The following is a 14,696-nucleotide window of genomic DNA, read 5'->3' on the forward strand; positions in this document are numbered from 1 at the left end:
ATGCTACAAAAGTGAATCATCAAAGGATCATGCTACATAAAGCAGGCAAATACAAATATGCCACAGTGTATGTCCAGGTGAAATGTCCAAACAGAGACCATGGTGACTCTGGGTAGATGAGCGGTTGCTTGTGACTGGAGATGAGATTGGAAGTGACACAAATGGGCATGAGCGAAAGAATGTTCTAAAACTGGATTTTAGTAATATGGATATGCAGCTTTGTTAAATATTCTAAAATTAATTGAATTATACATTTAAAATGGATGAAGCTTATGGTATGTAAATTAAACCTCAATAAAGCTGTTAAAAAAAGCTTTATGAACTCATGGAAAGATGACCACAGAAAATGAAAAAAGTTAGATACACGGAACAGTGTAAAAATATATGTCTGAGATTATTTGTGTAAGGATATCCAATTCACGTAAACAGTAGCTGTTTCTGAGGGTCTGGCATAGAAACTTTTCTTTGTACATAACCATATTACTGCATGAAGTTTTTTTTTTAATTTATTTTTTAACATACACATGTTACTTTTTCAACTTTATTTACTGATTTTTTTGGTCTTTTTCTTTTTTATCAGTACCAGGGATCCAACTCACAATCACACACTTGGAAGGCAGGCGTTTATGCCGCTGAGCTAAATCCCCATCCCCTACTTTTTCAACTTTAAACTGGAAGATCTGGGGTATAGCTCAGTGGTAGATCACTTGCTTAGTATGTGCCAGGCCCTTGCCTAACATGTGTGAGGATTTGGTCCCCAGCACTAAAAATAAAATAAATAATAAATAGGGTTTGAAATGTTAAACCTAGAAAACATTTATATGGAAATAAATGAAATATAGTGCCGAACCTGCGTGTATCTTTCCTTTATTTGGGTAGTTAGAACACCTGAGCAACATCCTTGTGTCAGTCAGCCTCAGACCCTTCCCCTAGATGCTTCTCCAGATGTACTCCCTCAAATCAGACACCAAATCTTTTCTCCTTCAGTTGCTGCTACCTGCCTCAGGCCACCTCGCCTGGATTACTGCCCCACCTGTGCGAGCCTGCTCATTTTACCCCTCAATCCTCCATTATTCATGCACAGACACAGTGATCTCTCTAAAACCCAGACCCTCACCTGCTCCTGCTTAGAATTCCCATTGGCTGCTTTATGGGGTGGGTGAGGTCTGTCTAACTTGGCGATTGGCTTTTTCGGACCTGGGCCAGCCTGCCCTGCAATTTTACTTTCTTGGCACTTCCTCTAAATACAATTACTTGTTGCTTCCCCAAGTACCATATGCTTCCAAGCTTTGCACCAGCTGTTTTCTACGCTTAGACTGCTCTTCCTAACCAAGTATTTGTTGAACATGTAGTAAGTGCCGGGCGCTGAATAGGGCTGGGCAAGGCAGGCACGTGAGCCCCGTCGTCCTCAGACCTGTGGGAGCAACAAAAATGCAACCATATAATTATGAACACCCGTGTTGGGCGTTCATACAGGTTTCCTGGGAATGCCAGTCACGACCTCAGAAAGTTGAGTCAAATGGGGCTCAGGAGGCAGCCTAAAGCGGATTAGAAACCCGGGATGTGCCAGTGACTACCTATGTAACTCCGGGCACTGACGATGGGAGTCTCCACCTCTGTGAAATGGAGATAACAATACATATCCCAAGACTGGAGGGGGTAGACAACGATTTCTCAAAGTACAAAGCATCTGGTGGTTTCTTCCTGGCCTCGCTCACAGGAGCCTGGGTCACCACCCGGGAGGTGGCCTGGTGATCCGGGACACACGTACCTGCCCATGACAGCCGGCCCGCTGCGTCAGCCAGCAGCCCGCGGGGAAGGAGCAGGGGCCTTCCGACGCAGGGCCGGGGAGCAGTGCTCCGCCCAGTCTCCCCACTTCGCTGGACAGCCTCCCCGGCTCGTTCCCGCCCCCGCTCTTGAATCATGGGGGGGCGGGGCCATGACCCATTCATGCTGGGAATCGGATCCAGATGTTCCTGCGGCGCGTGCAGCTGCATCCTTGCCTTTTTTGGCAAAAAACGTGTGGCCGCGAGCGAATCCCGGGCCGCCCCCGCGGTTCCTTGGGAAGTGGGGGAAGGGGGCTGAGGGTCTGGGCTTGACTGGGGAGCAGGCCTGCGTGTTCCCATTGCGGGATTTGGGCTGGGCTGTTAGGAGAGGGGGCGATGTGTACCAGACAAAGAACCCACTGCCACCGGCCAGCGTCTGGGACCTCCCCTGGTCCCTCCCTTGTCCCTTCGAGGAAAAGCCCTCTGCCGGGGCGGAGAAGGCAGGCCAGGCTGAAGGACAGCGGCTGGCCCCGGGTTAGGGGTGGGGGTGGGGGATCCCCTTCCTGGAGACTTCCTACCCCAAGTCCCATCCACCTTACCGGCTCCTCAGGACTGGTAGAGCCCTCGCCCTGCACCTCCCCTCCCCCACAAACACACGCAGACCTTTGCTTCCTCATACTGCTTTATTGCAGAATCTGGAAGGGGGTTGAGCCAATCCCCCTGCTCTGCCCATGTCTGAGCAAAATGGAGCTGAAATACAATAAAAGATGCTTGATGGACACGGACTGGGCAGTATCCTGTACCTTAAGACCCTTTAACCAGTGAGACCCCTGATTTACCGCAGGAACAACCCCAGCCCTGGGGGTATGGGTGGGGCCAAGCCCGAGTACTGAGAGGACTTCTCCTGTACCCACAGGAGACCTAAAATAATCTATGCAGAGAAGCCTAGATTTTTTTTTTTTTTTTGTCTTTTTCCTTTTTATCGGTACTGGGGATCGAACTCCCGACTGCCTGCTTGCAAGGCAGGCGTTTATGCCGCTGAGCTAAATCCCCAGCCCCTCAGAGAAGCCTAGATTTAAGGGGACCAAAGTCCCTCAGCATTTGGAGGGCTGTGGTCTAGATCCTGATTGGAAAAGGAAGCTTGGTACGGGAATCCACACTGTAGGGATGAGGGCTGGGTTTTACAGTTGGAGTGGGAGCCTGAATTTGCCTGAATTGTGGATGCTTCTTAGAAGTCCAGGTTGGGAGCTTGGGTGAGGGAATACCAGCTAGGGTATGCTGGAGTAAGGAGACTGAATCCTGGAGCCCAGGGGAAACCCCATTCTGGGGAGGGGCTGGGTTATAGAGGTGGTTCAGAAAAGGAGCCATAGTCCTGGAGTCCTGGTTTGGGAACGCCCAGGCCAGGAGCTCTAGCTCAAGGTGCTGCCTGGCTGCAGCTCTGGCACAACACTTGGTCTCCTTCTGGCACAAAGCCTTGGCCCACCAGGGAGGTGGAGCAGCGTGCACAGGAGAAGCAGCTGTGGTGCCAGTGCCGATCTTCAAAGGACACGTACTTGCCTCCACCAAGTCCTAGAGGGAGGCTGGAAGTTAGCTCTGTAGATCTAGGGGCAGCCGTGCCCCTCACCCAATACCATTATCCATGCCCTGGCCTGCACTCTACCCACCTGTCCCACCGGTGATGGGGCGCTTGCAGCTGCTGCACTTAGGTGCAAAGAGTTCTCCAAAACAGGCCACACAGTAGGGATCGTCATCCCGAGAGGTGAACTGTTGCCCTGCCAGGGGTGTCTCACATCCAGTGCAGACCAAGCATTCTCGATGCCAGGGCTGATCACGGTAAGTCACTCCACCCTGGGTCAGCGTCTGTGGGGGCAGAACCCATCAGCAGGATTCCCACCCCATGACAGGCCTTACCCCTATCCCGCTGACCTGGCCCCCACCTTGCTGCAGCGGGCACAGCGAGGAGCAAACTTGTTCTCATAGCAGGGCACGCAGTAGTGAGCACCTTTGTCGGGCACAAAGGAGCGGGAGCCCAGCGGCTGCTCACAACCGCTGCACAGGAAGCACTGCTCATGCCATGTCTGGCCTCCATATTCTAGCTTCCGGGACCCTGTGGGGAACAGGAGACCCACTCAGAAGCTGTGTCCCGAGGACCTAAAGGCCACTCTGCTCCCCTCCCCAGGATTGTTCCTACTGCTCCCATAGACTAAGCAGGATGGTGTCCATGCACATGCAGCAAGACCCCCACCATGTATACTCTACATGCTAACCTCTCCCCAAACAATGACATGGTAAGATGGCTCAGCATGTGTTAGGACCCCAAAACCAGACAAGAGGGTGTTGGCACATGTTGTCTCCTTCTGTCTCAGATAGGTCTATCTTAACACACGTCAAGTCTCCACATAATAGGTATGTTGTCTCAGTACATGCTAAGCTTTATAAGTCAGAAATGATAGTTTAACATATACACATGGTCCCACGTATACCAGACAAGCAAATCTGCCTACATAAAGTTCTAATGCCCTAGGCATGATCGGTTCAGTGCATGGTAAGCTCTTTCATGTTCTAGGCATGACACTGTCCACATGTGCTAAGTTTTCATGTCTATTAGGCATGCAGGTCCTTGCAAACTTTAATGTCTCTTTTTGAGCTCTTCACATACAAAGCCATAGTACGCCAAGCACAACAGTTTCAGTATACCCTCAGCTCCTACATGTACCTAACATGCAGGTCATTACACATGCTAAGCTCCCAAGTATGTATAAAGCATGCCAGCCCATACATGCTAAGCTCCCAAGTATATACCATAAAGTCCAGTACAGGCTAAGCTCTTAGAAATGTACCAAGCTTGTCAGTCTCTGCACCTGCCAAGCTTTCATTTGTAGATCTGGCCAATCCCTATGTACAATCACTAAGCTCCCAAGAGCATACAGGCACAACTGATCCCGCACACACTAAATTGCTAGAAACATGCCGTGTATCTACACATCAAGCTCACATGTGTGTATTAGGGACCTGCAAAGACCCTACACAGATACCAGGCATGCCAGTCTCCATAGGATGAACCCCCAGGGACATACCAGGCATGACGGTTTCCCCACAGGCAGAGCACTGTGAAGAGAAGGCACTGCAGTAGCAGTCATTGCAGAGCAGCTCATTGTCCTGGCAGGTGAAGGGTTCATCAGCTAGGGAGCGCTGGCAGCGGCAGCAGCGGAAGCAGCCCTCATGGAAGTGGCGATCCTCATAGAAGAGCTCCTACAGGGAGCACAGAGTGGTACTGGCATCTAGGCCTTTGCTCCCTCCCCCCAGCCTCCGCCCACTCCCAACCCTGTTTGGACTGGTCCTTACCCTTGAGTCATGCCCAATAAGCTGCTGGCACTCAGCACAGGTGTTAGCGAAGGTGTTGTCATAGCACGGCACACAGTAGGGGCCACTGTCTGTCTGGATATACTTGCGGCCGTACAGGGACTCACTGCATTTTGCACAGTCAAATGGCTCACCCATGGTAGCGATGAAAATGAGCCCTGTTTAGGAATATGAGGTGGAGTAGGGGTCACCCGGAGAAGGCCCAGCCTAGCCTTTGCCAAGAGAACTTTGAATTCAAAAAAGAACAAGAGAATAGGCACAGGAAATACCAGATCAGAGCAGGTGGGGATGGGGAAGGGCAACCAGGTCTCTTGCATATTTATTTCTGTGTCTGACTCTAGCGGTAGGAAAAGGGGGGGGTGTCAGGAAAAAAAATCAGGAAGCAGAAGTTGTTTTCTTATCTAGGGCCTAGCAGATCTGCGGGGAAGGGGCTTTTCCTGGGTCGGTGACTCACTTCCTGCCCCAGCCTCTCACTTCCTGCCCCTGTGTCTTAATGCCCCAGGGTAGGAGCAGGAGAATGACAGTCACTCATTCTACCTCCCACAGCCAGTACTCTCACCTTCAGACTTCCAGGAAGGGACCCTAGGAGTAGATAAAGGATCCCGGGCTGAATTGGGAGATTAGAGGGCAGAATGGGCTGTTCTGGCCTCCTCGTGATCCAGAAACAGTGGAATGCTATAGGGATAATGGACTGATGACTGGTGGAGGCTGGGTGTGAGAGGTTGGCCTCCTCTCCCGGGACAATCAGCCAAGCAACAAAACCTGGAGAAGCTCAGCCTAAGTTTAAGTGGCAGGAAATCCTGCAAGCTGGATACAGTCAAGCTTCCCCCAGCTGGACCCTCTGCCCTCATTCCTCTTCACCCTTGTGTTGTCTCTGGTCACACCATCCTGGACAGGCTTGGCTGTAGCATTTGCAACAGCTGTGGCAGCACAGTATGGCCAGATGTCAGGTTTTGCCAGCAACAGGGAGAAAAAGGGAAAATGTGATGCCTGTGGAGACAGAGGGGGACTGGAGACAGACTGAGAGCAGTGTGTCCCTTGCCACCTCCTGCCAGGCATCCTCCACCCCCTGTAGTGTCTGCAGAGCCCCTGCAATATGAGCCTCATCCCCTGACCCTGAAGAAGCAGCCTGGCACCATCTCTTCTGATATTTTAGAGGTTGGGGGGGAGTGAAAGGCACCGTAGCAAGCAAAAGCCACAGGGGATCTTTTTTCCCCAGTCAGGTCCCCCTTGGGTGGGGAATAAGACATGGGGAGCCCTGTGAGCTCTTAGGGCAGACACCCAGCCCCCCATCAAACCTCAGACACTTTCCATTTTCTCAGGAACAAAGCATGTTTGCGGGATGAGGTCATCTACACAGCTGCCTCTGGAACGGGAGCATGGGGAGTGGGGGGAGGGCTTGGGGGGAAGTGGGGTTCCTAGCCCTTTCTGCTGCTCAATTGTCTCCAGTTCCCAAGTCAGAGCTCCCCAGCCCTGGCCTCCTCCACCATGAAGCCTCCTCTCTCTGGGCTGGGACATGAGGTAGTGCAGAGAAATCAGCAGGACCCAGAGGAAAGGGATGTGCTCACAACTACAGTTAAAGGGACACACAGAAGAACCCACTGATCTACTTCCCCTCTCCAGCAGACTCCACGGCAGTCTCCAGAGCCTGCCCTGGCTCAAGCTGAAGGAAAAGCCCTCCTCTTTTCAGCCACTCACCGCCCCCAGTGGGAGATTCTCACCAACAGTGTAGCTCTGACTTAAGTTCAGACTTCAGGCACCAGCAGACATGCCAACCTTGGAAGGCCTGACTTCTAGGGCTTGTAAGGTCAAAGCTTCTCTTCCATGCAATGGAAGAACACTCAGTTCATATCCTAGGCAAAGTATGAGGCCAACAGAGCTGGAATCATTTAAGAGTGGGGACTCCTAAGCTAGGAGCTATGCTGTAGGGTAGAGGGTACCCCTTCCTGCCACTTAGGTCCTGGTTTGTTCTGGCCCAGCATCTGAGAACCACCTGGGCTGTCAGCCACTGAGCAGCACAGGGCCATGCAGGTGGAGAGGAGACACTTGTCCATCTGGGAGAACCCTGGGTCCTTTCCTTCCTGGCCTGGCTAGGTGCAGGAGCCACCTCTCCAGGCCCAGGCTAGTCACGGGCCTACCCCCTGGAAGCCACTCACCACTCTGAAACAGGCACCTCAAATGGGTGTGGCTTGTGTTTCTTTCCCAGCATCCCCCAATTCAGCTAGGCTCTAGTGAGGTCGGAGTGAAGGGCACTATCAAGGCCCACCTGTTTGTGCCCATCCCTCTCCCTCCCCCACTTTCCCTGGCAAAGGTGGGGAACAGAAAGGTTGAGCGGGGAGCCAGCCTCGAACTTTTAGTCAAGGGGGTGGGACAGGGTTCAGGGGAGATTGCTGAGTCTGTCTGGTTGCCATTAGCCCCTTCCCCACCAGCATACACATCCCTACATCTGACCTCGACATACACACACATGCACACACACGTCAGTGAGCTGCCTGTAACTCAGAATTGTGTGCTGTGTATAGAGGTTCAAACTATAAAATATAAACCAGGTTTGGATTCTATGACTTTGGGCAAGTGACCTAAATGTCCTGAGCTAGTGTGGCCATGTAATTGAGCTAATTCTATCTCCTAAGCTTTTTTCAAGGCTTAAACGGACGATTCCAGAAAGCACCTGAAGACAATAAGTACTCAGTAAATGGAACCTATTTGTATTTTTACTGTGAGTCCCCCACTCATATCGAAGTCAGACTGTAGGTTTTAGACAGGTCTGAGGGAGGGAGCTGGCCTGGGATGCGACCTGAACAATATTGTGGTCTCAAAGAGAGGTCAGGAGATCCCAGGCCCATGGATCTTGCTGAGGAGACTCTTGGGAACAGCAATGGTTCTAACAGTCTGATTCCAGTGAGCGTAAGTTGGGGATTGCTCATACACAGGTACACACACCTGTATGTTGCTGTATCCCTCAAAAAGTACATGCCCACCACCACATCATCAGATCTCATAAAGGCAGGCAGGGCAGAGTGTGGTCCCCACTTTACAGCAAGGGATAAGGAAGCCAGGAGCAGGCAGGGGCATGCCTGAAGTTCCTCAGGTATCACAGTCAGGTCTCTGGCCTCTGGGCCTGGGACCTTTTCCTGCTGCCCTCTCCCTAGAAATGCTTCCTTGATGGTAGAAGAGAGGATGGTCAGCTTTTAAGGGCAGAGGAATGGGAGATAAACCAGAGCCTGGCTCTCCTTCTTAGCTGCCAGCTCTGTGACTGGAAGACACCCAGAAGCCTTTCCAACTACCCATGCCAACTGCTTACCCTGTCCTCCCCCCAACCCTCACTGTCCAGGAGGACCCTGGCCAGGCCTCACAGCTGTGAGTCAGGATCAGAACAGACCCCTCCCCCAACGCCCAGGAGTTGACAGGAGACTTGAGAGGAGAAATCAAAGTGCCCCCACTCTATTCTTGCTACTGGGCATCAACCCAACCCCGAACTCTGTTCTTCTCCTCCCTCCCCCAAGGGGCCTGGAAGTCAAAGGAGTTTAGGGGAAAGGGGGTGGGGAGCAGATCCAGCAGCTGCTCTGGGGACAGGAGAGGAACAGTTCATTCACCCTGGGTCCCCCAGGGCTAAAGCAGCCGTCCAAGATTTGAGTTTAAAAATAAGCCAAAGCTGTGTTATGGCACTGTGTGCATGGGGCTCTTTCTTGATCTTAGTCTCAAAGTCTGGGGTCCTCTCCCTCTTGGACGATTGGTTGGCTTTCAGTCTGTTTTCCCCTTACCTTGCTTTCCAATCTCCCAGGTCTGGCCCTCTCAGGGTCTGTCTTGGAGATGTCAAGATACCCAGGCCATTCGGTCTACATTAACGCTCAGTCTGTTCCCCGCTCACCGCTCAACCTCCCCGTGTCTGGCACACTTTGCCGCTGTCTTTAATTCTGGGGGTATCTCCTATTTCTGCGTACTCAGGCCTTGAACTCTTAATGTGTTGGTCCCACCATCCCCCTTCACGGCATCCAAGCCTCTTCTCTCAGCATCTCTATCTCCTGTCTCTGAATGTCTGCAGGCAGGCCCGGGGGATTTAGCACGAGGCTAAGGAGCCTTGAGCCTCAGGGCCCTCGGTGAGGCCCTAGCAATTCGGTCACTGGGGTTACACGTATGCTTTTCCTTAACACACTCCACAAAACCCTAGTCCGCCCCATGCCTCTGGTCCCTGCTCAGAAAGTCTGTAGGTCCAGCCTCTGACCTCCTTTCAACGGTCTCTCTGGTCTCCTGTCGCTCGTGTCTCTGTCTGCTTCAGGGCTTTTTGGGAGCCTCAGTTTTTCCAACCCTCCAACTCTCTTTGGCTTTCCAATTTCAAACTTGGTCTCCCTAACCCGACCAACTCTCGCCGCCCCCGCCCCACTGATCTGCGGGGAGCGCAGCCGGTCCCGTCCGCGGGCGATCGCTCTCCGCGGTTCGGCCGAGGACGCCAGGACCCTGCAGGCTCGGGGCGGCAGCGCGGCTGCCCCCGGCCGAAGTGCGCGGCGGGCCCTGGCGCCGGGAGCCGGGGCTGCGGGGCGCTCACCTCGAAGCGGGCGCGCGCGGAGCTGGTGGGGTCCTCCGCGGCTCCTACCTGCGGGCCGGGCCGAGCTGGGCCGAGCGCGCCACGGCTAGGCAGCCGGCTGCAGCGGACGCGTGGGCGAGTGGGCGCGCGGCCCCAGCCCTCCAAGGAAGTGCGCGCCGGCCCGCCCCGCTCCCGGACCCCGCCCCCAGCCCCCCAGCCCCGAGGCGGGGGCCAGACCCCGCCCCAACCCCGCGCAGTCTCCGGCCGGCCCGGCAGAACCTGGCTCTCTTACCTTAGCTGCAGCTAGACCCTGTCCCGCCCCCTCCCTGCCGCGCTTGGTGTCCTTGCTCTCCCTCCCTGCGCACGCAAAGCCCAGCTGCGCGGCGTGCGGGACCCAGCGGGCTGGGTTGCATCTGAGGATCCACTGCCCTCGGGCCTGGTGTTCTCCCTCATCTGCCTCCCCCACACCCTCGTTTGCTCCCAGGGGTTCCACTAAACCTGAGTTAGTAAAGGAGGCCTTCTTAGTCCAGCAGCACAGAGGGAGTGGTTGGCTCTGCTGTCTTGATCCTGTCAGTGGGGACCAAGGCGTTTTCTGGGAATTTGGGGTGAAGAGAGGATCCTGCTTTCCCCACACACATAGGGCCTTGACCTTCAAAAGGCTTTACTTCCTAATTCTGAGTGTTGAAACCCTTTTTAACTGGCTTGCCACCTCCCAACTGCATCCTGGCACTGAAGAGTCCTGCCTGTTTCCATGGAGGCCAAGAATAGTTTTGACCTTTGAGACCTAGGGAAGCCCTAATCCCTGACCCTATGCCCTTTGGGCTTCTCAGGAGGGATGTGAAGGTGTGGGTGGCTCTAGTGCTATGGGGGTGGGGGGAATTTCAGAAGTTTCTAACTCTGGCTTTCTGTGCCTGGCAGGGAAGACTGGCCCCTCTGGAGCTTTGGGGCCAACCCCCTCTGTCCACAGACTTGTCACTAGGAATAAATAGCCTTGGCCTGGGTAGCCACGATGGGGCTGGGGGTAGGGAAGCCTCAGCTGTGCTGTTTGCAAAACAAGGGACAACAAATAAAGTGTGGAAATAATCTCAGCATCTCAGTGGAGATTCCGGTGACCACAGAGAGGAGCCCCGCACCCCAAGCTCCCCCAAGCTCCCACTGCAGGGACTAACACCTTCCAAGGCCACCACTCAGCTTCACCCTGATCTTTGCATCTTGTGCCTGTACCTGGGTCTCCACATCGGCCTCCAGGGCAGGTTTCCTTTCAGAATTGGTTGTTTATTGTTATTGATGTTTAAACTGTAAGGGCAGGGATTATCTCCTGTTTGTTCACCATTGCATTCCAAGTACCTGCTCCATGTAATAAATAGTAAATGAATGAATGACACTGTACCCCGACTCCCCTTTCCCTTTTTTTTGTCTTTTTTTTTTTTTCCTTTTTTATCAATACTGGGGATCAAACTCATGACTGCCTGCTTGCAAGGCAGGCGCCTATGCCGCTGAGCTAAATCCCCAGCCCCTCCTTCCCCTTTTGGACGACAGGAACTTGCTATTTGAAGTTCAGGAAGAGAACAGCCAGCTTGTGTGTGTGCCTTTTCTCTGGGGTTTGTCTTGCAGTTTTATAGGACCACCAGCCAGGGGATGCAGGGGAGAGTATGTACTTTTCTTGGCTGGAATGCACAGCAAGAGAGGGGGACCATTGCCTCGCAGTGAAAAGGTGTGCAGAGGTGAGCAGCTTCAGAAAGGAAGGGGTTACAAATGAGCAATAGGTGTTGGATAAAAGGCAGTTTTACTTATGGTTTGAATATTTGCGGAATAATATCCTTAATGAGAACCAGTATCTCCCAAATTCTTACTTTGCACCATTCCCTAAATACAACACATACTTAATTATCCAATAACTTTATTAAACATATGGTTAGCCTCATTTTACACACGAGGCACAGAGGCTCAGAGAGATTAAGTAATTTGTCAGAGACGACACAGCTAAAAATGGCAGAACCAGGATTCAAAGTCAGTCTGTCAAATGTCGAAGCCCCTTATCCAAAACTAAGCTTACTGTCTGCCATCACTTCACTTTTGCAAGCCTTTGACTCATCTACTGGGAGTAGCTGACTGTCTCACAGCTTTGTACTGGATGAGAGCACACAATAGGTCTTTAGTATGTCCCCACCCTGCTTTCAAGGTCAAATTGGGAGTCTGGAGGTCACAGAAAGTTAGACCAGCCTGGGGGAGGGGGTAAGGGGGCTGTATCCTTTCCCCTTATCATTTCCAGCTCCCCAGTGGGCTCACATTGGCCTGCATTTTATTTCCATTGGCCCAGGAAGACAAGCCCTAGGGAGTTCAGGGATCAGACACATGGACTCCCTGTTCCCCATCTGTCCTCTCCCCCCACCCTGGGAAACAGGTGTGTTTGAGCCCGGGCTGGAAGCAAAGACCAAGTACTGGATGAAAGGCCTTGGGTACAGATCTCAACAGCCTTTCCTGTCTCAAGCTCAGGGTTCATTTTGCATGAGTTTTCAAAAGGAGTCCCCAGGGTGCTATGGTCAGGGCTTTCATGGTTTGCTCTGGGTGCTGAATCACTCCCTGCTGCCTGTAACCACAGGTCCTCCTTCCTCCTACTGAGAAAATAGCCTTCCTTCTCTGGCTGTATGGCTCACTCTTACCACTGTGATCCCTAGAATCCTCCCAGGCCTCAAGGCTTAGCAGACACCCTTTTTCAAATTGCTCAGAAATTTTCCTTTTCAACTCAAACCTGGCCATGAGTTGTGGGTGGGGAGGGTGAAATGACATGGGAATGGTTGGGGATCAAGGGAAAATGAACACAGTTAAATGCTATTTGTGTGCAAGGTACCATTGCTTAGATTGGACATTGCCTGTTTTAGTATTTAAAAACACACACACACACACATATCAGGTGGTTCTTGGTTCTTGTTACTTTTTTTTTTTTTAGTTTTAAGAGGTTTTTTTGGTTTGTTTGTTTTGAGACAGGGTCTTGCTGTGTAGTTCAGGCTGACCTTGAATTTGTTTATATAAACTAGGCTGGCTTTGAATTCACAGTGATCCTCCTGCCTCAGCCTCCAGAGTGCTGAGATTAAAGTGTGTGCCAATACACCCAGTTTGTTATGTCATAGAGAAGGACATAAGGATCAGAGATTTCGACAATGTGGCTCCAAATTACAAGCAACATGTAATTCTAATCCAGGGCTGACGTTCCAGTTCCCTATCCATTCTACTAGTCACTCAAGATTCTTTAGAGGAAGTGCATGGGGCTGTCAGCTAGTCACTCTGCCTACTGGATGGTTCCCCCACACACACTTCTTTTGTGGTGGCAGGGGTTGAACCCAAGGTCTTTGTAGTGAGCTACATTCTCAGTCCCCTTTTTAATTTTTTATTTTGAGCAGCTAAGTCTTGCTTAACTACTAAGTTGCACAGGCTGAGCTCAAACTTGCCATCTTCCTGCCTTAGAGTGCTGGAATTACAAGCCTGTGCCCCCATAGGTATTTTATCTATTTATTTTGAGACAGAGTACTTAATATGTAAACCTGATATAAGTCGGGCTGGCCTTGAATTTGTGATTCTCTTGTCTCAACCTCCCCAGTGTTGGGATTACAGGTGCGTGCTACTAAGCCATTTCACAGGATTTGTAGATTGAAATGAGTCTGAAAAAATGGGCCCAGGTCAGATCATAAAGAAGTTTGTCGGGGCTGGAGATTTAGCTCAGGGGGCTGGGGATTTAGCTCAGTGGCATAAGCACCTGCCTTGCGAGCAGGCAGTCGTGAGTTCAATCTCCGGTACCAACAAAAAGGAAAAAAAAAAGTTTGTCTTCCAGTAGTAAATGAGAAAGAAGATGGGGCTGGGGATTTAGCTCAGTGGCATAAGCGCCTGCCTTGCAAGCAGACAGTTGATAAAAGTGAAAAAGACAAAAAAAAAAAAATGACAAAGGAGATGGAATTTTGTTAATGCAAGTTGTACTAGCTGGGGAAGGCTAAGACACAGTCAGAAAACAACTTTTCATGTGGCAGATCTCAGTTAACGCCAGCTCTTTCATGTTCACAATTGGCTGGACTGGCACCTCTGGCAACTTTCTGAAGAGAGAATTTCCCCAGAGCACCTCAGCTGGAGGGGTGACCACCCTCACAAGAAGAGGATACACTTGCAGATACTGCTGAAAGCTGGCTTCACGTAGTGGTGAAGAAACCAAATGCCTCTGGGATGATTTTCTGTGTCTATTTCTCTAGACTTAGGTGTGAGTGTTAATAGCAAAAATAACAGGGACCAGAGATATAGCTCAGTGGCACAAATGCCTGCCTAGCAAGTGCAGGATCCAGAGTTCAATTCCTGGTACTAAAAAAAGAAAAAAGAAAAAAATCAAGGAACAAAAATAACAGTGAAGTTCTAAGATAATATGAACTAATAGTTAACACAGTATCGAGCACTATTTATTTACTGAGACAGAGTCTTGCTATGTAGTTAAGGCTGGTCTTGAATTCACCGTGTAGTCCAGGCTAGCCTTGAACTCACAGTGAATGTCCTGCCTCAGCCTCCTGGGTGCTGGGATTACGGTATGAAGCACCCTTCCTGGCTCCAGCTGAGCACTTTAAACACATAATTTAATGCTCACAACAATTCTGTGGGCATAGTATTATTACTTCTTTTTACAGATGGGAGGTGAAGGCCCAGAAAAGCAAACTTGTTACGGTTTCTGGCAGTTGGGATCAGAATACTCCTTCTTGGTTTATGGCCTTAACCATTACAATGTATTGCCTGTGACATTTTGTTTGCCAGCCATCCCTGTGTGTGTGAGACTCAGAACTTTAATTTTTAAAATTTTTATTGATACATGTTTGCAGTACATAATAATATACTCTTCATGAGAAGTTGGTACATGTTCATAACACATCTTTTTTTTTAATTTTTATTTTTTATTTTTTTTTTCATAACACATCTTAATTCTATTTATTTTCCCTTTTCTCTCCTCACCTCCTCCCTCCCTCTCTTATCCTTTTCCCATTTGCAAAAGATCTATCTCTTAGTTTCCTATT

The 14,696-nt window shown here is 50.9% G+C and overlaps 1 protein-coding gene across 6 annotated transcripts; it reads right to left on the minus strand.

Moving 5' to 3' along the window:
* Window positions 1-2,430: 2,430 nt before the first annotated feature.
* Fhl3 (four and a half LIM domains 3) lies at window positions 2,431-10,340 on the minus strand. Of its 6 annotated transcripts, none has more exons than XM_063236113.1 (7): window positions 10,153-10,340; window positions 6,851-6,982; window positions 5,112-5,287; window positions 4,844-5,018; window positions 3,704-3,873; window positions 3,431-3,626; window positions 2,431-3,335 (listed from the first exon to the last, which is right to left on the minus strand). In XM_063236113.1, the coding sequence occupies exons 3-7, from the start codon at window positions 5,265-5,267 to the stop codon at window positions 3,181-3,183; spliced, it is 852 nt and encodes a 283-aa protein (XP_063092183.1). In that variant the 5' UTR covers window positions 5,268-5,287; window positions 6,851-6,982; window positions 10,153-10,340; the 3' UTR covers window positions 2,431-3,180. The 6 variants fall into 6 exon arrangements, with proteins under 6 accessions (XP_063092183.1, XP_012997795.1, XP_012997799.1 ...); XM_013142341.3 differs by lacking the exon at window positions 10,153-10,340 and adding an exon at window positions 9,676-9,813; XM_013142345.3 differs by lacking the exon at window positions 10,153-10,340 and adding an exon at window positions 9,724-9,740.
* Window positions 10,341-14,696: the final 4,356 nt, after the last annotated feature.

The sequence above is a fragment of the Cavia porcellus genome, unplaced genomic scaffold (genome assembly GCF_034190915.1).
Source record: "Cavia porcellus strain 051 isolate PalLab524CR breed Dunkin Hartley unplaced genomic scaffold, mCavPor4.1 scaffold_25, whole genome shotgun sequence".
In the NCBI taxonomy this organism is placed as follows: domain Eukaryota; kingdom Metazoa; phylum Chordata; class Mammalia; order Rodentia; family Caviidae; genus Cavia; species Cavia porcellus.